Source organism: Delphinapterus leucas, chromosome 8 (genome assembly GCF_059928025.1).
Source record: "Delphinapterus leucas isolate spDelLeu-1000000601 "Yukka" chromosome 8, BTC_Dleu_Yukka2, whole genome shotgun sequence".
Lineage (NCBI taxonomy): Eukaryota > Metazoa > Chordata > Mammalia > Artiodactyla > Monodontidae > Delphinapterus > Delphinapterus leucas.
This window is the reverse complement of record NC_143136.1, coordinates 22,443,556-22,471,324: the sequence shown is the minus strand read 5'-3', so window position 1 is coordinate 22,471,324 and position 27,769 is coordinate 22,443,556. Positions and strand designations below refer to the sequence as shown.

The 27,769-nt window shown below is 38.1% G+C and overlaps 1 protein-coding gene across 8 annotated transcripts in view; it reads right to left on the bottom strand.

Annotated features, from left to right (window-relative positions):
• Window positions 1-27,769, bottom strand: part of ABCA12 (ATP binding cassette subfamily A member 12) — a 191,455-nt gene that overhangs the window by 117,060 nt on the left and 46,626 nt on the right. For 7 of the 8 annotated variants that reach the window (XM_089916405.1, XM_089916401.1, XM_089916404.1 and 4 more), the window contains 4 exons: window positions 15,660-15,813; window positions 5,869-5,960; window positions 3,761-3,858; window positions 950-1,126 (listed from right to left, as the gene is read on the bottom strand). In XM_089916405.1, the coding sequence (XP_089772531.1) occupies window positions 950-1,126; window positions 3,761-3,858; window positions 5,869-5,960; window positions 15,660-15,813 (521 nt within the window). Of the gene's footprint in view, window positions 1-949; window positions 1,127-3,760; window positions 3,859-5,868; window positions 5,961-15,659; window positions 15,814-27,769 lie in introns of those variants that run through there. The other variant, XM_089916408.1, reaches the window with a different exon arrangement.

Below are 27,769 nucleotides of genomic sequence, written 5' to 3'. Positions count from 1 at the left end.
TTCACGCTGAAAATGTGATTTTGAACAACATATTCTTAACCACACATTCTACGTGACTGCTGAGTTTGTTGAGATAGAATTTTAAGTGCTCTACATTGGATTGCGGTTATTATAACAGTGTCTCTAGTTCATTTGGAAAACTCAGACTACTGAAGAGCAATTCAAGCATTCTGCACTTACTTACAATAAAATTCAGAGAATCAAGGGGAAAAATGTTAGATGTGGACATATGTTTCATTTATTCCTGTTTAGAAAATTTTGAGAGAATTCTGAATATTTTTATGAACTTTCATTGTATGTGGAGTTTCATTAAAAGAAGATTATCAGTGTCTTATTTTCACATCTTAATTTAAGACTAGCATAAAATGGTCATTAGCACTCCATATTATAAAGTTCTTGGTTTTAATGTATAATATTTGGGAAAGAGGGATTATATTATTTCATAAAAAATCAAATTTGTAAATTGGGTTTGACCTTAGAAGAAACATTTTAAAGATTATCCATTATTCTAACTTCTGAGAGTTATAAGGCTCTGATAGTTTAATTATTAAACTTATATTGTATCCTGAGTAATCTCACTTAAATAAAATATCCCAGAGAAAACAGTCAATCTTCATTCACCATAGAGCAAAGTCAAATTTCATCTACAAAGATGTCTCCACATTAACCATAATGCAATATTTTTGGTTCAACATTAACATAATTTCAATCCTGCACATTTAAATAGCAAACAGACATATTACTTAGAATTAGACATTGTATGTGAATCTCTGTGCGAGGAATTCATGCCAAAGTAAGTCAACATTTCAGTCAGCATTTCCTAGTCCATGTGGGCTATGAATTTGCTCTTTGATTCATTTTGAGTCACTTTGTGTATACAACAATGGAAACAATACACTTCTTTCTATTGTTTATGAGATCTTGATCATGTTAAAATATTTGCACTCACCTGAGAGAACTGGTTTGTTAGTTCTCGGAGAGAAGACTCTAAAAGGGTCATGTTGGACAGGCAAAATATGTTAAAAACATTTTTCCCTAGAGTGGTCCAAGAGAAGGCATAATCGGTAGTATATCTTGGATAGCTCTCACACAGTTCTCTTCGTATACCTTCTGAAGTCGAATTTTGCTGTAAAAGCAATGTGTGTGAGAAGAGTGGTATAATAATGTTAGTAAATATAGATATTAACATGTCCTAGTCATCAAGCAAACTGACCTGTCTACATAATAGCCATTTTAAGGTCCTGCATTATAGCAACTATTAAATTAACACTAAAATACATTGGGCTTACCCATGAAAAGTCACTGAGAGAATGTGTGAATGTGGTAACTCTTGTCATCTTTATGATTTGAAAGATTTGCATATGATTTTTTAAACTGAACACATTCCCTGTCTCTGACTAGACAACCTAAATGTACTAGATCTTGTCTCACAAAAATCTTCAGGCTTAAAAATCTTAAGCTTTTCCTGGACATTTAACAGCAGAGACTTAGGTGTCCTAATAATTTGTGACACTTCATGGGAAATTGGCCAGGATCTTTGGAAGAATTCCAAAAAGGAAGAGCTTCAGAGTCTAGTCTCAAGACCAACAGTGTTTGTTTAGAGAAGTGGAAAAACATGGATTATGTTTCATTTGCAAAGCAATTATTTCATTTAAGAATTATGCATGTAAAGAAAAAAGAAAACACATATATGAAAATACATACAAGCATATAATTATCAAAGGCAATAATTGGAAAGCATTTTCATAATGGAAGTCCCCCATATGTTTCACAGTACAGACCAGTTAACAGATGCAGCACTATTTTCATCTATAATATTGATCACATTCACCATTAAGTTGTTTAGATATGTATAGAGCCAATTACAGTTAGTTGCAATATTTAATGCATCCTTCCTAGTAATTAATTATTATAACCTGTGAGGTGAGGGCTAGCTAACTTCATCCTCCCTTTATATCACAAAATCTACACTCTACCTTCCAGTGATTCAACTTCTAAATGTAATGAAACAAGACAGGCTCCACTTATTCCAGGAGATACTCTAAGTGCCAGGTCTTCTAGTCATTCATCCACATCTCTTTCTTAACATTACATATAAATTCACCCCAGAATGAGTTCTCTACTTATTCTTGCAAGGGTTGCAGAAAGCAGTAAACAGAAAGAAAAAGGAATCAGAGCGATTGCTGACAGAGGCATCAATATGTGATCCTGATTTTTACATCCCTTTTCTGCTCCAACTACTCTGAAAATATGTATCTATACATAGAAAATTCATTTTTGACTTATCTCCATCGGATACATGGCTCTGTGCTGCCTCACAAAATTCTGAAATTTTATTCCATATGAGAAAGAGAACCTGGGAGTTTCAATACAATAAAGTGGTATTTTTGAGAATAGCACTGCTATTCTAGCTATTAAAGAATTTAACTTATACAATGCAAGGCTGTTTGCTTCTAGGAACCAATATAGAAGAAATAGAATGGGATAAAATAACTTTCCCTAGTTTGCACCCTAGCATGATTTGTGGAGGCTTTATACTGGAATTACGTGGGCACATGGTGGGGCTTCCTCAGCTACACAGGGTGCTTTAGGTACCTCAACTATTATATAAACTAGACTTTCAAAATCTAGACTGGACTGACCCTGGAAGTCTTATATTTCAACCAGCACTGGCTGAACTGCCTTGATAGGTATGGTGCCTTTTCCTGACATACATTTTTGTGTTGTTCTTTGGCTTACTGACATAAACAAGTTTATCAAGATGCCTCAGTTATACAGAATGTTAATTCAAGGGGAACTAATAGACACATATTAAGCAGCAGCGGTTATGGTCACAGGAATATATGAATAAAGACCAGAGTTATGTCCCTATGTTTCAGATGGAAGAAACGTCTACTACATAAGACATGGATATATTATTAAAAATTCTTATGTGCGTGTGTGATAGATAGTAAGAGAAAGAGAGAGAGAGTAGTAGTCTCTCCATGGCAAAATATTAAAAATGATCTCTTAATTTCTGAAGAGCACGTAAAGCAGGATTTAAATGTCCATCGGCCAGCCAAATAACTTAAATGTATGAATCTGGTTGGATAAAAGACAATAAGGAAAAGTGGGGATTGCAGCTGACAGAAGAGTACCTCTTCTGCCTAAAGGCATTCAAATTCAATTTCTCAAAAGCCTTGTATATGTGCACACATACACATATAGCTCATAGGTTGCCAGTTTACACCTCCGATAGAAATGATGTTTATCATCTTGCAATCTGGAATCTTAAAGTGGAAGACTGGTAAACAGATGGAAATCCATAGGTAAGGGCTTTAAACCACGCTAAGGAAAGGGATTTTATTACTTTGGGGAGATATTTTTTATAGCTCTAAGTTTTCCAAAAGCATTATTAGTATGGATGAGGCAGCAAGTCTGATGGGTGTTAAAGTTTCATCTGTTTTCATACAGCATTTTTTCTTTCCTGCTTCAGGAAATTAAAAGATCACATGTAATGCCACCCTATTTTTTACTAAATGAAAATCTTAAGTTCAATTAAGGGACTTAACAGGGAAGTAAATAAATATCCAAGACCTTAAGGAATTTAGAATGCCTCAAAATTAAGCTTTTTATGAAAGAACTCTCAAGAAAAGAATCTCCCGGAGATATTACTCCAAATGGGAATACGCTTCCTATTTGGAAGATTCCTCTATTAATCTAAGAGGCATTTGTTTACCTGCTTTTTATTATGAGTCCATACAAAACTGAGTGAAATTACCTTTTCCAAACTAAGGATCCAGGCAACCACGTGACTACCATTGAAAGTAGCTGTTCCATTACTTTCCAAATCAGAACGTGGACTAGGAAATACTGTGGCTGTTGTAAAAGAAAGAAGAGATTAGCATACTACACACACACACACACACACACACACACACACACACACACACACAGGCAGGTTCACATAAGAATCCATAAATATCACTTATGCTCTCATATACTCCACAGCAAGAATATGCTCAAATATGCATCTTCCATGAAAGTTTCATATTGGCAAAACGGCAAAGTCCATCAGTTTTTCCTTTCACATAAAACTGTGATGGTTTTGGTCTGCTTTGGGTTTTTTTCCAATCATTTTTGGATGTCATTTGCTTTCATTCCAGTTTATATCGTTAAACTTTATCACCAATATTATTGCCTAATAAACTGAATCATTTCTGTTCAGGCCTAGAGGATTTGAGGTGCCTCTACTAGCTCCACAGATCCATCATACCCAGCATCTGTTCAAAGGATCTGCCAATGCACATCTGGTGATAATGTTTTTTTTTTTAATTATTCAATTGGGAGGCTAAAATCTGCTTAGGATCATAAATTCTCTCCTCCCCAAAGTGGTTTTTGAATGGTGTTTCAGATCAAATAAATGGGAGGAAGCAATTAGTCCAGACTACTGTATATGCTAATTAAGTAATTCCCAAAGTGGCCTCATCCGGTACTATTTATAATGTGGCAGAATGTTCCTGGTTAGGAGCATTAGCTGGAAGAGTATGTTCAGATCTATAGCATGGATGTTCATTAAGCCAGTGTGTTCACTTTTATAAATTGTGTACAGAAATACTTTATTATCCTCACAACAAAGAATCTTAATATTCAAAGATACAGTGACCTAACATCAGTGGGGCCTAGGCTTTGTTAAAATGCTCACTGGGCTGAAGAATTCACCAACTGATTCCTCTAGACCAAAGCAATACATTTGTGAGATGACTGGCCAGGCTAAGAAACATAATCTGTGGCTACTGAGCAAAGCAAAGCTTACTGGACCACAACAGTATGATCTTATTTCTACTGTGCTGTAACCTACTCAGCCAAACACCCAGAGATCATTCACAGCAGCACGTTAACTCTTCAAAACCACTCACTGCCGTAGTCCTACTACAATAACAAAGGACTTCTTTTCATTTGGTCCATCAACTTGTATTGGAATGTTAATATCATAGAATCTTAAATATCACATGGCATTTTTAAAGGTACTCCTTTTTTTCCCCAGATCACCAATCATATTCTGACATACAGGAATCTTTGTTTTGTTCACTAATGTATCTTCAGTACCTAAGACGGTGCCTACATGACAGCAGGCACCCAATAAGTATTTGCCAATGAATATAAAACAGTCCTGCTGTTTTGAGAGTTTACTCTCAATTTGTGGCTTCTAACGAGTGTCTCTCAAGACCATCTGCAGCAAAAGCACCTGGACATAAGGTTCAGGGAGCTCAGCCTGTGGGTATTCTGCACATTACTGTCTCAGGGCCACTGGCCTAGCTGTGAATGAAAGAAGTACACAAGCACGATGAATGACTGTGATGTTGAATGGTAGAGTGGGAGGAAGAAAACTACAGCTAGAAGAGTCCCATCTTGGCAGCTGCTCTAGTACCAGGTCAGCTGGATGATGGGACAGGGAGGGTGCTTAACCTTGTTGGGCCTCATACTCCTCATCTGTAAAATATAAAGTTTGGACAAATCTCTGAGATTCTATCCAACATTTTTTATCGATGGGCATTCTAACCATCCCAGTGTTATCTAATTGCAGGCAACTGAAGAGTCCCTAGTCAATTCTGGGAAAGCGTGTAATTCTCAACATTATAATAGTACCATTTAGGGTTTTGCTCCTAGAGGGTATTTCAGTAAGAACTTAATTTCCAATTATTCTCAAGACCTTTGCATAACTGCACCACCACACTCGGGCAACCATAAGGAATATTTAGATCTCTTAGGGATATTCTAGGCATTCCATCTTTGTTTGAAAAGTTAAAAGTATAACTTTTAAAGATTAGACCTTTACTGGTTGTTCCAAAAGGCCTGTTCTAACCTGGGCAGAAGAGGATAGCTTACCCAGTGATGCGTGTCTTTTTTCTGGAACTTCAGTGCTCTGGAGTGATAAATTGCTGTCCCTCTCCAGGTTGGATGACTTTCTCAGAATTTCACTAGAGAAGAAAAAGCAAGAACTCTATAACTTCACTCACATTAATTTCAGTTAGTTATAGCAATGTATTATGTAGATTCCAGGGCTGTCCTAGGACTTTCAAATTTTTAATCTACTTTCTAGGATTTTAATGACAAAACTCACCTAACCATATACCAATGAATATATAAGGGCTCCTACAAGGTAAATTTTTACTCAGAGAAAATGGCCTAGATAAGGTTTAAAATACTTATTTTTTACTTCACTCTTATAGAAAGAAAAAAGGACTTTAGAGCTAAATACTGAAAATATTTATGATATATATCTTTTCTTTTAAAAAGATGGCGGATCCCAAATAGATGGTAGTCAAAGGGTGCTTCAGAGACTGAAATCAAGGTCTGCATATTTGTCAACCACGAAAGAAAAAGAAGTTTTCTATGTTAACTTATAGATGGCATCTTGAAGACTGTCAAAGATGAATACTTGCAAGACCGATTCAAAGAAGAAGAAGAAGACACATTTATTGAATATCTAGTCTGTGCTAAGCACTGTGGTTGGTGTCATTACAGGTGGCACCAGGTGTTAAAGAAATAATGATGTACTCAGGGTTTTAATTGTACTGAGTGTATCAAGGCTGTAATGATAGCATGTGGTGCCAGGAATCTCTGCACAACATGATCACACCAGCTTTTGGAAGAAAATATTATTGGACCACTCCACAATTCAGTAACCCTCTTTTTAAAAAATTGCTTCCTGTTTAGTTTATTATTATTAAAATGGAAATAATCATATTTTCTTGAAAACTTGATATTCCTAAAGTAAGTGTCTAAAATAAATATATCTATTTCAAGAGTGAAATAAGTCCAGATGTCTGGAATGAATAATCTGAATTTTCTCTGATTGTTTATAAAAAGCTTACTTACGGTACATAAAAATGGATATAAAAAGATAACAGTGGAAAAGCAAGAAGTTCTGCTTGCTACTGTGGTTCGATTTGACTTCCCTTTTTAGAAACAAGATCTGAGTCCTGGTTCCAGGATACTTTATGATTTATAATTGGGAAAAAAAAAAATCTGTTTTTTTCCCAGCATGTCCTTTTAATAAAAATGATAAGAAGGGGTGATATTTGTTTTCATTCCCTAGTGTTCTTCCAATATTCTCTATAAAATGTACTGGTTGCTCTAAAAGTTCTGCATTCTTAATGTATATTTGAATTATTCATGACCATGACTGTATTCCCCTAAATCTTCTTACATTCCTTATGCTGACTATTTGGATGGGAAAACTGTTCAGATAAAAATAAGAAATGACCTGAACCTTTTTCCTGCTCTCAAACAGAAGTTTTAGAAAGTCTGAGAAAGTCAAGTTCACTTTTCTTTTTCTCGACATTTTTTTAGTTCAGCTTGAAATACTGTAAGAAACACTACTGAATATCAACACATTTTGAAATAAAGGGAAAAACTGCCTTCATAAAATTTTTAAGGAATAGGGAGAGCAACAAAAACCAAAGGGAGAGTGACAAACATCAAAAAGAAGAAAGAAGGAGCAAGAGAAAACAGAGACTTGAAAAATAAATGGGAGTGGGGGAGAAACAAAAAAGAGGTGATGGGAAATTAAGAAAGTGTGAGCTTGGAGAAGCAAAAGCTGCATCAACTCTACAGGGGACACCTTGCCCATTTTCCCACGTTCAGATAAGAGCCCAAAAATTATTCCTTCAAATATTCTTTCAATGCCAAAGACAAGTTCATCACCTTCCCAGCAAGCTGCTGGCTCAACAGGTTTGAACTTGCTCAACAGAAAATGGCTCTTCCAGACAAGGAACTCTGGAGGCCTCTTTTCTAACAGGACCCGTCCTTGACCAGGAAGTGCCCACAATTACACGGTTGCCTACAATTCCCCCGTTACAGGAGTGGGGAGGCGGTTCATCTCCTTTTAGGGGGTCCCGGCACGGCCTTTTGTCAGGGAGAGAGCATGGGATCTCACACGTACTTTGCTGGTCATCTTCCTGCAAATTTTCCCCAGTGTTGCTTTGCATTTACAATGTGTAGTGTCATGGCATGTGTCCTCTGCCACTGCTCAACGTAACTATTGTCTGTCAACTCTTAAAATGGAAACCACAAAATAAATGTGCAACATCAAGCACTGTGGGTAAAAGGATGAATTAAGGCTCTAAGTTGAAATACAGCTTACCTCCCCCAAGCAAAGGTAATTAGTTCTTTTTGACTCCCTATTAAATTACTAAAGGAGGACAGGAAGGTATCCAGTCTTACTGAATTAAGTGTAGTCTCTGAGCTTTCTAATCGGCTTGACCATATACTTCTAGACAGAGAACTCTATGCTTCTTAGACTGATGAATGAGAACCAGTATCTTTTCCATCATTTTACACAATTTACGCATTTTGTACATACTTACTTTATACAAATTTTAAGTGTATTATATTCGCCTGTGTACCTATTCCTACCACTTTTCCATTTTAGGCCGTGACACCTTTGGAAGTAGGCACCATGACGATGCTCTTTTTATTCAGAACACCTAGCACGGCACTGAACCATAAGATAGGATGGCTGATTAAATAAAAAGAGACAGTGTTGCTGGGATGTAGAAGAAAGAACTTTGGAGCTGTTAGATATCTTTTGAATCCCAGCTCTGCCTCTTCCTAAAAAATTTCAGCCTCATCTGAAAATTAGGAATGATACACCTATCTTGCAAGGCTGTCGTGAGTACTAGGTGAGATGTCCTTAACAAGTGCCTCTCTGGGCCCTGTCATCATAGGCACTCACCAATATTAACTGTCAAAGTGCCCACAAAGAAGATGGTACAAAGACACAGCCTTCACCATTGATATGGAGCTGAAGCCCCATACTTATGTATCTATACTCCCCACATAATCTTACAATACTAGAACCTTCAAGATCTCTGGACACCAAATAGATGCACCCTTATCATTCATAATCTGGAACCAGTGAGCACTGGCTGGTGAGGTGGGAAGAGGGAAAGTACCTTACCCAGAATTCTGTAACCCTTTCTTCATTTTATTATTTAATTTCTTTATCAGTTTACTCATAAGAGGAATTTTCCATTTGAAGTAATGATCAATTTTCTCCTCAGACTGTAAAATGCTTGAGAAAAGTCTATTTACAGTGCACTGTGTTGGCAGATGGTAGGATGTTTAGCACATGGCAAGCACTGAATAACAGATAATAAAGAATATCACTTGGAAGAACTGACAGCTAAGGAAGCGTCTTTTTTTTTTTTTTTAATAGCCTGCCCTGCCTCCACTGTTGCACACCTGGTTCTGCAAAGGTCCTTGGAAGAGGAAACACCAGAGGTGGCGCCACAGACACAAACATATAATCAACCTTACACTTTATCCACCATATTCATCCATAAACTCACTAACATTTATTAAATTCCCACGATATGTAATATAATGGGCAAGTCAAATAAAAAAACAGGGATTATAATACGTTAATGGTAATAGCTAAGTAAGGACATGCCTAGGGAATGATGACAACACATGACTGGGGATGCTAAGTTAGAGTGGTCATTTGTGTTTCTTATAGAGCGCGATCCTAGAATCATAACCTAATTCATGCCTCTTGCCACCTTAAAATCTTTTTCTTCATACTTTCACTAGACTCGTGGTTTTCAACTGGGGGCAATTTTGTGCTCCCTCCCCTGCTCCCAGGGGATATTTGACAATATCTGGAGAAATATTTAGTTGTCACAACTGGACGGGAGTGATGCTACTGGTATCTAGTGGGTAGAGGCCAGGGATGCTACTAAACATTCTACAGTGCACAGCACAACAAAGAATTATCTGATCCCAAGTAGCAATAATGCTGAGATTGAGAAACCCTGCACTAGGCTGTGACAGAGAAGTGGATTTATTCAGTGATGACTCCTCCCTAATCCCACTCTCTAGGACCAACTCAGGAGATTTAAAAATCCTATTCAGGAACTCTGAATAGCTCTAAGAAAGTCTCAGAGAATCTCTCTCATACTAGATATCTCTGGGAGGTATATTAAGGCATTATACAAAATTTGGATGCCCCTGAATCCAGCATGTAGGCTCACCTGAGTCCAGAGAATTCAACCTTCTGGGTGAGGCAAGAAAGCCTGAGTCAAATCTCCAAGTGGCCCATGGTATCACTTTCCTGCCTGTTACTGGACCCAGCCACATGTATGGTACCACGGAGATGGCTAAGGGCCTGCCTCTAACAATGCTGAAGAGGCAGAGTCTGCTTCTATGGTATTTATAGTGCTCTACTTTGAAAAGGAATTTAATAAGGGAAACATCTTGGATTCAAAATGTTAAATTTAAGACACCAGGAGGGAAACTAGGCTCAGAGTAGTTTTACTTCTTCTCAGACATGTCTACCAACAGTTACATTGGGGAAATGTCACATTTATAGATATCATTGCAACGGTAGGATTTATGCACTTATATTGAATGTCTCTGTATTTCCTGTGAGTGGGAAAGACTACCTGTGTGGGCGGCATCCATGTGTGCCATGGTAATTCTGTCTTTAAAAGGAACTGCTTCCAGGAAAGACACATATGGCAAATCCTAACAAGAAAATTCTGACATTCTTTTTTGTCTTTAAGGATTAGTTAAACTTTTTATATTTTTTCCCTTTTTCCCCAGAATTACAATTATACGGGTATGTAGTGACACCTGGAAAGAAGGCATGAAATCTGCTCCAGGCCCAGTTCTGATTCCAGCTTCAGATGACATTCATTACCGACTTTTAAGTACAAATAAGAATGTTGTAATGGCACTGAGGCCTCCTCAGTGATTTGATATGGTTGTCCTTCCTGACTCCCCCAAGAAGAAGTCATTTTAATTTTTTTCATTATTTTCTTCAATTTCATTCTGATGTTCATTCCTTCAGGGTCATCTATGCTTCAGATACAGCCCCTGCTTGCCCATGTTCAACATACGCCTCTCTTCTAGGTAGCTCACTTACCAATCAACAGTCTATATCATTAAGGTGTTAAGATTTAGAAATGCCTTCATATGTTGCTCTGTCCTAGGATTTTTTATATTCTTTGGAGGGACTTTGGAGATATAATGTATATCTGAGCTAATACATTTCTAAAGGCACCACGATGGGCAGATGAAGAAATGCCTTGGGGGTAGAGGTGTATCAGAAGCACGCAGAATATAGAGGAGGAGATAACATCACAGTAGCTTTCAGATGACCCTGTACATATTATGTTCTACCTAGCCCTGACACAGGCAGATTAACATGGCAACACTACAAGGGAATTTGTCATTTTGCCATCACAGTCAGCAGCAAAGCTACCTGCCTATTCCTCTAAACTGACTCTACAAGGGCCGCCATTGATTTCTTTCCTTTATTAAGTTCTGAGATTCTTTTTTTATGGCCTATCTCAAATACACCTTCCTCTAGTCTGGTAACCACCACCCTATCTGTCCTTAATAATCTTACTCACACAAGTCTCTGGAAAACTCTTCTGACATCTCCCCACCCAAACCTCTCTCCACTCCAATAATATATCCAACAGTCAGATGCATATTCCTCAGGCAGAAACAATGTCTCAGGGTGCCTGTGTAACTATTCACCATTTGTTGTCTGACGTCCTGGGCACAGTGAGAACTAAACAAATATTCATCACATTTACCACGTCATAGATTAATTTACCTGTTTAGTAGTCTCTATCTCTCTCTCCCACTAGATTTTAAGTTTATATAGGGATATGCCTTAGTCATCTATGTATCCCTAGTGAGTTGCATTGTCTCCAGCATGTGGTACACATTCAATACATTCTAACTCAATGAATTAACAATTTTGCCTCTGTGCCAGTTAAGACTTCCTTCCACTTTGTTTTTGATAAATGAAATTTTAACCTTTATTTTTATATGAATACTCACTAAAATGATTACTAGATGGTTAACAATTACTCTGAAATTAATACAGTGTGAGACTTATACATCTCACCTCATCTTTATAGTCAAATGAGGACACATAACTGTTTTACTTCCACTTCCCTTATATTCCCAATAATACCTTCAGGTCAGTTTCTAAACACATCCATATTTTTCAGTATTAAACAAAAGTCTTGGCACTTTTAAAATTTCCCTGAATAGAATCTGATTAGCTATGTTTCAAGTTCTGTAGGAGCCATTCAATAGGAGCAGAGGTATGAATTTGGAAAACACAGGTCATGGATGAGTGTCGACATGACAGAGATAGGGAGTAAATCCAAAGAGGCAATACCCCACAGGAGCTGCAGGAATGTTGAACTGCTTCTCCAAATAATGACCTTGTGAGCTCTGCAAAATGATCTTTGCCATTTGCCAGCTGTGTGAGCAATAGCACAGCCAGGGGTTCCCACTGTTCTGATGTATTCTTAGAGGCAGGGCAGGGAGGAAGGACCACAAGGGTATGTCCCATGATGTTGGATCATCCCTTGTGCATTAAGGGCCAAAAAATCATAAATGTAATCATTTCTTCGTTCAGACAGCTAGTCACAGTTGATGCTGAGTACCGTGTTGAATTTTTTTTAAAGCACCTCATCCTGAAGCTAATGCTTAAGAAAAATATGAATTTAATAACAGAAGGTTGGTGCCAATGCAAAAACGCATGAAAAAACTTGGCGACTGGCCAGCAAGTAGTGACTGAGTGTGATCATGTCTTTCAAAATAAACATGCTGGGCCTTTTTTTTTTTTTTTTTTGCGGCACGCGGGCCTCTCACTGTTGCGGCCTCTCCCATTGCGGAGCACAGGCTCAGGGGCCATGGCTCACGGGCCCAGCCGCTCCGCGGCATATGGGATCCTCCCGGACCGGGGCACAAACCCGTGTCCCCTGCATCGGCAGGCGGACTCTCAACCACCGCGCCGCCAGGGAAGCCCCAGGTGGGCCTCTTTTGATGAAGCCAAAGACGGCATTTTTTTTTTTCCCTGACTGTTTTGTTTCTTAATGAGGCTATGCTGGTGAATCTTTCTTCACCAAAGGGAAGTAATTTAGTGCAATGGCTTACTTAGTATGGAACGGCTTACCTAGTAACCATGCCCCAGTTTCATTGCATGGCTATATAAAGCATAAAAGTTAATAGCATGGTGGGAAATATCATTAATGCAATTTTATTATTGTACATAATTTTCCAAATTAAGTTCCAATTATTTGGTAGTTTAGAGAAAATACTGAATATACAGCAATATAGAGCTTGAGCTCAATAAAATACCTGGAGATTGGAATAAAACTGAAAACAAAGAGATATGATCAGCTATCTGGAGAATAACCGACAGAGGGTAAAATAAATCTGGACTTTAATCCTGGTTCCAAGACAAACTCAATGGCTCATCTCAGGGGACTCCATGAATTTGGTTCTCTATTATATTACATAGAAAAATACTTCTTTGGGCAGAGGTATATTTATGGACTTCTTAGATTTTGTTAACTATTTCCCTCTTTGTTACTTAGTTCTTCACAGAATTAAAAAAAAAAAAAAAAAGATACAAAGATGAGAGCCCCAGCTGGAGCTGTAATCCAATTTGTAAATAATGGACATTAATTTTCCCCATATCTTCTCCATCACTTGGCTCATGAAATGTCCATCTCAAGTACAACTTTTCCATGAAGATTTACCTGATTATGTCAGCTGAAAGCTCTCTTTCTACTTTAAGTATGGAGGTGTCTTGCTTCAGCATCCTTCTGGCACTCTTCATTGCATTATCTCCTACTATCGTTGATTTAATATTTACCTTACCCTGCTAGAACATAGGCATAAATCTTGCCTAATTCATCACTCACATGAGGACACAGAGACCATCTATGAAGTGGTTGAATGAGTAAAATATTCATTCACTTTATCTCTACACTGATTACACAAGGGGGCATAGGCTCTAGTCAGCTTTGGGTCTCCTTGCAGAGATACACAACTCAACTAGTTGCTAGCTGAGGTAATGCTTGTATATGCCTAGAATAATTAGTCTCATAGAGAATATGTCATGTCATTTCCCTGCTTAAAAATTTCCAGTGGCTTCTCATTATACTAAAAACAAAAGACAAATCCTTTCCCTTTGCTTACCTGTTTAATTCTTCAGGCTCTTTCTCTCATGGTTTTTATTGTTTCACCATATCCCCTACCGCTTTCATTATCCCTCACTACGTTCTAGTCATATTAGCCGACTTTCTGTTCCTCTAAATGATCAGGTTTGTCCCCACTTCAGGATCACTGACTATTTCTCTGCCTGGAATTTTATCTTCTAGATGTTCACATGCTGGTGCTGGTTTTTCCATGTCCTTGTTGGTCTCTACCCAAATGTCACCTTCTAGCAGAGGCCCTTCTTTTGCTACCCTATTAAATTCCCACCTTTCAGCTTCTACCTCTTAACCTGCTCTATTTTCTTGCTAGTACATTTATTATTATCAGTAATTATGCTATTTATTTATTTTATTGCTTTTTTGCTTACTTTTCCATTAGAATGCAAGTAACAAAATGGGAGAGAATTTGTTTGGTTCACAAAACCAATGTGAATTAGCAACCCAATAATTAGGTGTCTCAAGTCATTTCCCAGGACAATTCTTGACATGTTGATATTTTATGCTAAGCAGCTTATAGTTAGTAACTCTCTTAAAGTATCTCCCATATTATCTGATGATCAAAATCACGAAGATAATATTAAAGGAGAAATGGTGCTACATGTCAAGGAATTTAAATTAAAATTTTGGAACCAAATATCTCTGATTATAGATAAATATAATCTTTTCTTGAGAGACACTTAAAAAAATCTCTACCAGGATAATCTCATGGTCAATTCAGATTACAATGTTTTTCTCAGTTCTACAGACAGTTGGGCTCTTGGGTGTCTCTTTAGGTTTAAAATCTCAGGATGGAAAACTGCGGTTGTAAGTGGTCTAGATTCCCTATCTTTATTCTTCAGTTTCTTCTCACACCATACACATTAACTTCATTTAAAGATTGCTGTTTAGTTAAGAATACTTTCAACTTTATTACTTTGATTTCTAGACGCTTAATTTCCTTATTTGCATTTCCTGTTATATCTAGAAGTTCCACATAGAGCTAGACAAATATGTTATTCTTCCAGGAGATAATATCCCTGACATCGCCCTATATCTTATGCTTGTGATCGAGTCTTAGGGCAATGTCACTGACAATTTGAGGTAGGATAGAGAATCTCTGAGGGAAGTTAAGAAGGACTGCCTTGCCAACCCAGGGTTTTTTTTTTTTTTTTTTTTGTTGGAGTATAGTTGATTTACAATGTTGTGTTAGTTTCAGGTGTACAGCAAAGTGAACCAGTTACACATACACGTATATCCACCCTTTTTTTTTGTAATATTCTTTTCCCCTATAGACCATCACAGAGTATTGAGTAGGGTCCCCTGTGATATACAGTAGCTCCTTAATAGTTATCTATCTTATGTGTATAGTAGTGTGTATATGTCCGTCCCAATTTCCCAATTTATCCCCACCCCTATCGTCCGGTAACCGTAAGTAGTTTTAAAAGGCAAAATTTGAGTAATTCATCAAAGTAGATTATGCTTAATCCTACATAAAAATGGTAATTCCAGTTTGTACCCACCTCGTTCATTAATATTTAGATCATCACATTCGTAGATACAGAAAATAAAGTTGTATACCTAACCTAGGATGGCTTCCTGGATATCTCATAAGGAAACAAGGTCTGATCTCTCAAAGCAACTGAACACACTTGGAAGTGTCCATACCTGTCTTTAAATTGTGCATCGTCAACTCCTTTCCTACGAAGCAGATCTTGTGGCCCATAGGGTGTGTCTTTGCATTTAGAGTCTGTGTCACAGAGTAGGGTTTGCAGCAATGGGAAGAAGCCAGTACTAGGAAGGTTTCGAGGTGCAAGGTAACCTAAAAGTTAAAAACAAACAAACAAACAATAATTAGATCACTGTGATGTTTGCCTGGGAAGGGAAAGGAGTGCAGTAACTGTTTTGGGAAATTATCTTCTGCATTATGACTGTTTGGGTCCCCCACGTATCAAAAGACTTTAAAATGCTTGTTGCCCCACAAACTTCTCTTCCTGGGATTTATTCTAAGGAAATAGCTGCAAGAATGTTTGCCAGAGTGTTTTAAAAATAAATCACAGTGTACCCATATAATAAAACACAAGGTAGCCAATAAAAATGTTGTCAAATAATATGGAAAATATTTGTAACATATTGCTTATTAAAAAGAGTAGATCAGAAAACAGTATGACCAGAATAGCCATAATTGTAAAAAAAAAATATAAATATATGTAGTATATTAAAAAATCTGGAGCGGGACTTCCTTGGCAGTCCAGTGGTTAAGAGTCCACACTTCCACTGCAGGGGTCTTGGGTTCGATCTCTTGTCAGGGAACTAAAATCCCACATGCCGCATGGCATGGCCAAGTAAACAATAAATAAATTTAAAAAATAAAAAACTGGAGGAATTTTTTTCCTTGTGGTTATTTCAAATGACTTTGTTTACTTTCATTTGACTGTATATTAACTATTTTTTCCCACAATGTACATGTCTTCTTTTGTAATCAAAGTCATTATAAATGCAGCCAATCTTCCAAACACAGGAAATATTTTTGGTGTCCCCAAAATTTAACATAATATCTAAATTAATTATCCTGGACACACAACATTTTCTTCCTATTTAAAAACCAATAATAATGGTGTGAATTAATATGCAGATTTTCCCCAATATTAAAGCCACAAGTATTGTAACAGTTAATGGTTTTGTAACCTTTACTTTAACATTTGCTTTGTAAAATATGATGATGGCACACACATGAGTCAAGATAAAAGGCAATGAACATTTTGGTACATGACTCTTTTTGAATTATGGTTTTCTCAGGGTATATGCCCAGCAGTGGGATTGCTGGGTCATATGGTAGTTCTATTTTTAGCTTTTTAAGGAACCTCCATACTGTTCTCCATAGTGGCTGTACCAGTAGCACATATATACAATGGAATATTATTCAGCCATAAAAAGAAACGAAATTGAGCTATTTGTAATGAGGTGGATAGACCTAGAGTCTGTCATACAGAGTGAAGTAAGTCAGAAAGAGAAAGAGAAAGAGAAATACCGTATGCTAACACATATATATGGAATTTAAGAAAAAAAAAATGTCACGAAGAACCTAGGGGTAAGACAGGAATAACGACACAGACCTACTAGAGAACGGACTTGATGATATGGGGAGGGGGAAGGGTAAGCTGTGACAAAGAGAGAGAGAGGCATGGACATATATACACTACCAAACGTAAGGTAGATAGCTAGTGGGAAGCAGCTGCATAGCACAGGGAGATCAGTTCGGTGCTTTGTGACTGCCTGGAGGGGTGGGAAAGGGAGAGTGGGAGGCAGGGAGACGCAAGAGGGAAGAGATATGGGAACATATGTATAAATGATTCACTTTGTTATAAAGCAGAAACTAACACACCATTGTAAAGCAATTATACTCCAATAAAGATGTAAAAAAAAAAGAAGATAAAAGGCAAGCTGTGAATTACAAATCTTTTCACAATTAGGTTCGATTCTAAAACACTAGCTTCCTCCCTTCGGGGAATACAGAGACAATGAGCTTTCAAAAGACAGGTTTACCTCCTGGGAGCCTGTGCAGCCCGCAACTGCCAGGGTCCTGTGATCCAGGGACAACTTCCCCAGGAGAACACAGGCACGCCTCAGGCTGTTGCAACGTCACACCGGCCTCTGCCACCGCAGGCTCACCCCGCACTCCGTGCCCCTCCCTCCTCCCGGCCTGAGTGAGCCAGAGCCCCCGAATCAGCTGCTCCTTTAACCCCATCCTGTCTGAGCGAAGAACAGACACCCTCAGGTGACATACACGCAGAGGCAGGGCCAAATCCAAAGCTGAGCCCCGGGAGCTGTGAGAACAAAGAAGAGAAAGGGAAATCTCTCCCAGCAGCCTCAGGAGCAGCAGATTAAACCTCCACAATCAGCGTGATGTACCTGCATCTGTGGAATACCTGAATAGACAACGAATCAACCCAAATTGAGGAGATGGACTTTGAGAGCAACGATATATATATATTTTTCTCTTTTTGTGAGTGTGTATGCGTATGTTTCTGGGTGTGATTTTGTCTGTATAGCTTTGCTTTTACCATTTGTCCTAGGGTAATGTCTGTCTGTTTTTTGTTTTTTTTAGTACAGTTTTTAGTGCTTGTTATCATTGGTGGATTTGTTTTTCGGTTTGGGTGCTCTCTTCTTTCTTTCTTTCTTATTTTTCTCCATTTTATCATGAGCCGTGTGGATGACAGGCTCTTGGTGCTCCAGCCAGGAGTCAGTGCTGTGCCTCTGAGATGGGAGAGCCAAGTTCAGGACAGTGGTCCACCAGAGACCTCCCAGATCCACATAATATCAAACAGCAAATATCTCCCACCCAGAGATCTCCATCTCAAAGCCAAGACCCAGCTCCACTCAACAACCAGCAAGCTACAGTGCAGCACACCCGTTGCCAAACAACTAGCAAGACAGGAACACAAAACCACCCATTAGCAGACAGGCTGCCTAAAATCATAATAAGGCCACAGACACCCCAAAACACACAACCAGACGTGGACCTGCCAACCAGAAAGACAAGATCCAGCTTCATCCACCAGAACACAGGCACTAGTCCCCTCTACCAGGAAGCCTACACAACTCACTGAACCAACCTTAGCCACTGGGGACAGACACCAAAAACAACGGGAACTACGAACCTGCAGCCTGCAAAAAGGAGACTCCAAACACAGTAACTTAAGCAAAATGAGAAGACAGAGAAACACACAGCAGATGAAGGGGTAAGATAAAAACCCACCAGACCTAACAAATGAAGAGGAAATAGGCAGTCTACCTGAAAAAGAATTCAGAATAATGATAGTAAAATTGATCCAAAATCTTGGAAATAGAATGGAGGAAATACAAGAAACATTTAACGAGGACCTAGAAGAACTAAAGAGAAACCAAACAGTGATGAACAACACAATAAATGCAATTACAAATTCTCTAGAAGGGATCAATAGCAGAATAACTGAGGCAGAAGAACGGATAAGTGACCTGGAAGATAAAATAGTGGAAATAACTACTGCAGAGCAGAATAAAGAAAAAAGAATGAAAAGAATTGAGGACAATCTCAGAGACCTCTGGGACAATATTAAGCACACCAACATTCGAATTATAGGGGTCCCAGAAGAAGAAGAGAAAAAGAAAGGGACTGAGAAAATATTTGAAGCGATTATAGTTGAAAATTTCCCTAATATGGGAAAGGAAATGGTTAAGTCTAGGAAGCACAGAGAGTCCCATACAGGATAAACCCAAGGAGAAACACGCCAAGACATAGATTAATCAAACTATCAAAATTAAATACAAACAAAAAATATTAAAAGCAGCAAGGGAAAAACAACAAATAACATACAAGGGAATCCCCATAAGGCTAACAGCTGATCTTTCAGCAGAAACTCAGCAAGCCAGAAGTGAGTGGCAGGACACCTTTAAAGTGATGAAGGGGAAAAACCTACAACCAAGAATACTCTACCCAGCAAGGATCTCATTCAGACTTGACAGAGAAATTAAAACCTTTACAGATAAGCAAAAGCTAAGAGAATTCAGCACCACCAAACCACCTTTACAACAAATGCTCAAGGTATTTCTCTAGGCAAGAAACACAAGAGGAGGAAAAGACCTACAATAACAAACCCCAAACAACTGAGAAAATGGTAATAGGAACATACATATCAATAATTACCTTAAATGTAAATGGATTAAATACTCCAACCAAAAGACATAGACTGGCTGAATGGATACAAAAACAAGACCCATATATATGCTGTCTGCAACAGACCCACTTCAGACCTAGGGACACATGCAGACTGAAAGTGAGGGGATGGAAAAAGATATTCCATGCAAATGGAAAGCAAAAGAAAGCTGGAGGAGCAATTCTCATATCAGACAAAACAGACTTTAAAACAAAGACTATTACAAGAGACAAAGAAGGACACTACATATTGATCAAGGAATCAATCCAAGAAGAAGATATAACAATTGTAAATATTTATGCACCCAACATAGGAGCACCTCAATACATAAGGCAAATGCTAACAGCCATAAAAGGGGAAATCGACAGTAACACAATCAGAGTAGAGGACTTTTACACCCCACTTTCACCAAGGGACAGATCATCCAAAATGAAAATAAATAAGGAAACACAAGCTTCAAATGATATATTAAACAAGATGGACTTAATTGATATTACAGGACATTTCAGCCAAAAACAACAGAATACACTTTCTTCTCAAGTGCTCATGGAACATTCTCCAGGATAGATCATATCTTGAATCACAAATCAAGCCTTGGTAAAGTTAAGAAAATTGAAATTATACCAAGTATCTTTTCCAAGAACAACGCTATGAGACTAGATATCAATTACAGGAAAAAATCTATAAAAAATATAAACACTAAACAATACACTACTTACTAACCAAGAGATCACTGAAGAAATCAAAGAGGAAATCAAAAAATACCTAGAAACAAATGACAATGAAAGCTGACGCCCCAAAACCTATGGGATGCAGCAAAAGCAGTTCTAAGAGGTAAGTTTATAGCAATACAATCCTACCTTAAGAAACAAGAAATATCTCAAATAAACAACCTAACGTTACACCTAAAGCAATTAGAGAAAGAAGAACAAAAAAACCGAAAGTTAACAGAAGGAAAGAAATCATAAAGATCAGATCAGAAATAAATGAAAAAGAAATGAAGGAAACAATAGCAAAGATCAATAAAACTAAAAGCTGGTTCTTTGAGAACATAAACAAAATTGATAAACCATTAGCAAGATTCATCAGGAAAAAAAGGGAGAAGACTCAAATCAATAGAATTAGAAGTGAAAAAGGAGAAGTAACAACTGACACTGCAGAAATACAAAGGATCATGAGAGATTACTACAAGCAACCATACGCCAATAAAATGGACAACCTGGAAAAAATGGACAAATTCTTAGAAATGCACAACCTTCTGACACTGAACCAGGAAGAAATAGAAAATATGAACAGACCAATCACAAGCACTGAAATTGAAACTGTGATTAAAAATTTTCCAACAAACAAAAGCCCAGGACCAGATGGCTTCACAGGCGAATCCTATCAAACATTTAGAGAACAGCTAACACCTATCCTTCTCAAACTCTTCCAAAATATAGCAGAGGGAGGAACACTCCCAAACTCATTCTGCGAGGCCACCATCACCCTGATACTAAAACCAGACAAAGATGTCACACAAAAAGAAAACTACAGGCCAATATCACTGATGAACATTGATGCAAAAGTCCTCAACAAAATACCAGCAAACAGAATCCAACAGCACATTACAAGGATCATACACCATGATCCAGCGGGGTTTATCCCAGGAATGCAAGGATTCTTCAGTATATGCAAATCAATCAACGTGATACACCATATTAACAAATTGAAGGAGAAAAACCATATGATCATCTCAATAGGTGCAGAGAAAGCTTTCGACAAAATTCAACACCCATTTATGATAAAAACCCTCAAGAAAGTAGGCATAGAGGGAACTTACCTCAACAGAATAAATGCCATATATGACAAACCCACAGCCAACATTGTCCTCAGTAGTAAAATAATGAAAGCATTTCCACTAAGATCAGGAACAAGACAAGGTTGCCCACTCTCACCACTCTTATTCAACATAGTTTTGGAAGTTTTAGCCACAGCAATCAGAGACGAAAAAGAAATAAAAGGAGCCCAAATCGGAAAAGAAGGAGTAAAGCTGTCACTGTTTGCATATGACATGATGCTATACATAGAGAATCCTAAAGATGCTAGCAGAAAACTACTGGACTTAATCAATAAATTTGGTAAAGAAGCAGGATACAAAGTTAATGCACAGAAATCTCTTGCATTCCTATATCCTAATGATGAAAAATCTGAAAATGAAATTAAGAAAACATTCCCATTTACCACTGCAACAAAAAGAATAAAATACCTAGGAATAAACCTACCTAAGGAGACAAAAAAGCTGTATGAAGAAAATTATAAGACACTGATGAAAGAAATTAAAGGTGATACAAACAGATAGAGAGATATACCATGTTCGTGGATTGGAAGAATCAACATTGTGAAAATGACTATACTACCCAAAGCAATCTTCAATGCAATCCCTATCAAACTACCACTGGCATTTTTCACAGAATGAGAACATAAAAATTCACAATTTGTATGGAAACACAAAGGACCCCGAAGAGCCAAAGCAGTCTTGAGAAAGAAAAACGGAGCTGGAGGAATCAGGCTCCCTGACTTCAGACTATACTACAAAGCTACAGTAATCAAGACAGTATGGTACTGACACAAAAACAGAAATACAGATCAATGGAACAGGATAGAAAGCCCAGAGATAAACCCACACACATATGGTCACCTTATCTTTGATAAAGGACGCATGAATATACAGTGGAGAAAAGACAGTCTCTTCAATAAGTGGTGCTGGGAAAGCTGGACAGTTACATGTAAAAGAATGCAATTAGAACACTCCCTAACACCATACACAAAAATAAACTCAAAATGGATTAGAGACCTAAATGTAAGACCGGACACTATTAAACTCTTAGAGGAAAACATAGGCAGAACACTCTATGACATAAATCACAGCAATATCCTTTCTGACCCACCTCCTAAAGAAATGGAAATAAAAACAAAAATAAACAAATGGGACCTAATGAAACTTCAAAGCTTTTGCACAGCAAAGGAAACCATAAACAAGACGAAAAGACAACCCTCACAATGGGAGAAAATATTTGCAAACGAAGCAACTGACAAAGGATTAATCTCCAAAATTTACAAGCAGCACATGCAGCTCAGTATCAAAAAAACAAACAACCCAACCCCAAAATGGGCAGAAGTCCTAAACAGACATTTCTCCAAAGAAGATACACAGATTGTCAACAAACACATGAAAGAATGCTCAACATCATTAATCATTAGACAAATGCAAATCAAAACTACAATGAGATATCATCTCACACCGGTCAGAACAGCCATCATCAAAAAATCTACAAACAATAAATGCTGGAGAGGGTGTGGAGAAAAGGGAACGCTCTTCCACTCTGTAAATTGATACAGCCACTATGGAGAACAGTATGGAGGTTCCTTAAAAAACTAAAAATAGAACTACCATATGACCCAGCAATCCCACTACTGGGCATATACCCTGAGAAAACCAGAATTCAAAAAGAGTCATGCACCACAATGTTCACTGCAGCTCTATTTACAATAGCCAGGACATGGAAGCAACCTAAGTGTCCATCAACAGATGAATGGATAAAGAAGATGTGGCAGATATACACAATGGAATATTACTCAGCCATACAAAGAAACGAAATTGAGTTATCTGTAGTGAGGTGGATGGACCTAGAGTTTGTCATATAGAGCAAAGTAAGTCAGAAAGAGAAAAACAAATACCGTATGCTAACACATATATATGGAATCTAAAAAGCAACCAAAGAAATGGTCATGAAGAACCTAAGGGCAAGACGGGAATAAACACGCAGACCTATTAGAGAATGGACTTGAGGATACGGGGAGGGGGAAGGGTAAGCTGGGACAAAGTGAGACAGTGGCATGGACATATATACACTACCAAATGTAAAACAGATAGCTAGTGGGAAGCAGCTGCATAGCACTGGGAGATCAGCTCGGTGCTTTGTGACCACCTAGAGGGGAGGGATATGGAGGGTGGGAGGGAGGGAGATGCCGGGGGTAAGAGATATGGGGATATATGTATAACTGATTCACTTTGTTATAAAGCAGAAACTAACACACCATTGTAAAGCAATTTTACTCCAGTAAAGATGTTAAAAACATAAAATAAAATAAACATAAACAAATAAAAAAATAAAATAAAATAAAAAAGACAGGTTTAGAAAACATGAGGGTAATTTCAAACCAAAGACTGCAGAGCAAAACCTTAACTTCCTCATGAATCTGTTAAAAAGATTGTCGGTACAGATATGTTTTTATTATAAAAAGAAAGAAGAAAAAAATAGTAAGAGCAACATGGCTAAGTATGCAGTATCAGTAGAAAGAATAATAAATAGAAATTCAATCTAAGTAACTGAAATGCAGATCTACATAAAAAAATAAAATTGAAAATCAAAAGGAAGGGGTAATAGGAAAGTTGGCCAGAAAAAAAGTAAAGAGAAAAAAAAAATGAAATGGAGATAAAGATTGGAAGATGCTCTACTGTCGACTCTGAAGATTGAGGAAAGAGCCAAAAGCCAAGGAAAGTGGGCAACCTCTAGAAGCCAGAAAACAGATCCTCCTAGAGCCTCCGGAAGAAATGCAGCCCTACCAACACCTTAATTTTTAACTCAATAAGACTAAATTTTGGGCTTCTGAACTCCAGAACCATCAATTAGTAAGTTGGTGTTGTTTTTAAGTCACAAAGTTTGTGGTAATCTGTTATAGCAGCTGTAGGAAAAACAAACACATATGATAATACCAGTATGAATTAAAGTTTCGAAAATTCAAAAGAAATTGGAAAGACCTTAAATCCATCAGACTATCCACTACTACCTTCTAAGAAGCTTCTTTTTCTGAAACCAGAAAGACCCGTGTCTCTCCTAATATTAAACAAGTGAAAATTGCAGTGAACCTTCAATGTTTTCACTGTGGCACAATTCCTTGAATAAGCACAGAACAGCAAATTACCTGTTAGCATTTCACATCACCCTTCTATAACGAAATTCTGCCACAGTGAACTGCATACAGCAAGACCTTTATATTTCTGCAGTGGAATTTCACCATTAATGGTAAGTCACCCTTTTACACAGATTCCACCTGGAGCCACTAACTCAGGGTGTGGGTCTGCAGGTGGGCTTCTTCCTAGTCCATCTCAAACACATGCAGGGGGTCGTTTGAATGGAAGGCAGATAGGAACAGATGACCCCTTTGCTCTATACCACTCAACAAGCTGATGGCGTGACTAAGCCAGTGCTGAAAACAATGGCAGCTCAGGAGAAGCCACATCGCAACAGGAAGAAAGGAAGAGAAGGGAAAAGATGTCACGGGAAGAAGTTCTAGGAAGAGGTGGCACATTACATCCAGTTTTACTTACTCTGGCACTAATTACAGTTTGAAAATTATTAAAGAAAAATTTGAAAGAATTTAAACCCACAACATTCTTTGCTATGATTAACAACAGATATGCTTATTTTACAGGAAAATTCATCAAGGAATTTCTTTAGAAATAAGATCCCATGGTGTTTAAAAAGTATAGACAGTCCACGTTTTGCAGTTTTTTTGATAACTGATATTTAATTTGTTACAATGGGTTCATGAAAAAGAGGAACTGGTTGTGGTATGTACAAGTTTAAGTTAACACAGCATCATGCAGAATCTGAACTGCCTGCATTATTTATTTTACCATCACTTTTTAACCAAGAACCATACACTCATTGAAACAAGAGAGCAACAACAATAGCACCGACTTTTCAAGCATCTACTGTATTCCATGTATGTCATTCATCCTTCTTTGATATCCACAGTATACTTTCTCATGCCCATCAACTTGTCACAAAATCTGGAAATCCTCTAGAACTAACAAGTCAGAATGAAATAGATTTAAACTGTATTGTAGCTGTCTTGTGAAAAAAATGAAATTTTCAATCTTCTGCCCATCTTAGTTACGTGTACAAGGAAGTAACTACTCAGAGCAATGGTGGAATCCAACAGTCCATCACATGTTGTGAAGAGCTGCTACTTCTAAACTGAACTCGTTCTACTCTGAAGGTGTCTCTGGCACTTTCAGGCTCCAAAATTATGTTTGTCTTTATATTCCTAAATGCTAGGATGCTGGAAAAAGAGTCACATTTCTCTATCCTTCATAGAACTTCTGTGCAGCGAGCAAGGAGCATGCCAAGTTAAAGCTAATCATTGGTGGCCCATGTTCACAGCCAGAGCACAGATTTTAGGATACATGTGGTGGAAGATGATAAATGTGCAAACTATGGCACCACTTGTAGGTGAAAAACCAGATCTAAGGGTCTTGGGATGGAGTGTGAGGCAGAATAAAGACCTTGGTATCACGAGTCCTCAAAATCTCTCACTCAGGACAACATTCATACCCATCTCCAGGAGGAAAGCTATTGAAGAACTTGCAATTTCGCAGGGAAATTGTAGCCCGGAGACTCCAGCAGAGTCTGGGAGTGAGGTGGGGTGGGTAGTAAGCAAAATTTCAAGCCACTTATGCCAGGCATCGTCAGTGAGGTGGGACGAGCAGCCACCCATGGGTGGGAAGCGGGTGGTCCCATAAGATGGATGCAGTCAACATTATTGACACAGTCCAGTAACACTGACAAGAGTCCAACGGTATTCCAGGGAGTGGATTCAAACCAAACTATAAAACATTTTTAGTAGTAAACCACCAGTTAACTAAGCTTTTAACTAAATCAAATTTAGTTTTCATTGTTTTAAGAATGAAACTGGCATTATAAAAAGATCCAGTTTAAGAATTTTCAATAAGATACTTTGTAAAGAATTATGATATCAACCTATACCTCTGTGTTTACCTAGAAGGAGGATCAAGTTTGATTTTCCTTTCCCTTTCTGCACGAATGTCCTTATTCAGTACAACATTAGGGTGACATGACATAAAAATTACAGCAGTAGCTCTCAAAGTGCAGTGCCTGGCTCAACAGCATCAGCGTCACCTGGAAACTTATTAGAAATGAAAATGTGAGATCTACTTCGTAAAAAACGTTGGGGATGGGTTTCAGTAATCTTTATTTTAACAAGTCCTCTAGGTAATTCTGATGCACACTAAAGTTTGAGAACAACAGGATTAGACTGCAAACTTTTCTATAAGAGTTAGATAGTAAATATTTTATGGTGTGGGCCATACTGTCTCCATCACAATTACCCAACCCTGCCATTGTAGCATGAAAGCAACCATAGACAATGTGTACATCAATGCACCTGCTTGTATTCCAATAAAACTTAATTTATGAAAAAGGCAATGGACTGGCTTTGGTCCACAGGCTGTAGTCTGCTGACCCCCAGGAGGATAACCTCTTACACATGTCCCTCTCCCTCTCCTGCCTCGTTCATTTCTTGTTTTCACCTGACCTCCATCCTTCTTTTCCTTTTCCCTTATCTCATCTAATCTACCTACTACTCTCTTTTCTCTATTTCTTAATCTTTTGTTCTTTCCTTTCCACTTGCCACCTTCTTCTTTCCATTTCTTCTTTTCTCTCCTCCTCCTGAGGCTCCCCTTTCTCTCACCTACCTCTCCATCTCTTTACTCACTGATATAGCCAAGAATGCACATTTCTCCCAACATCCTCCCTTATTCTTTTTTTTTCTTTTTCACCACTACAAAAGGATTTTTGCCCACTTCCATAATAACTTCAGGAGCTTTCTGCTCATTGGCACTATCTACAGAAGTACTATTTTCTACTTACTGTATTTTTTTTTTTTTTTTTTTTGCGTTATGCGGGCCTCTCACTGTTGTGGCCTCTCCCGTTGCGGAACACAGGCTCCCGACGCGCAGGCTCAGTGGCCGTGGCTCACGGGCCCAGCCGCTCCGCGGCATGTGGGATCTTCCCGGACAGGGGCACGAACCCGCGTCCCCTGCATCGGCAGGTGGACTCTCAACCACTGTGCCACCAGGGAAGCCCCTTACTGTATTTTTAAGAAAGAACTGTCACAGTCTTTTTGGTAATGAAGCCACTTCCATTTGACATCATTAGGCTCAGAAAGCATTCTGTAGGCTGCCTTGGTGACATCTGTATTATAATAATGGTAGAATTGGAGAACTTCCACTGT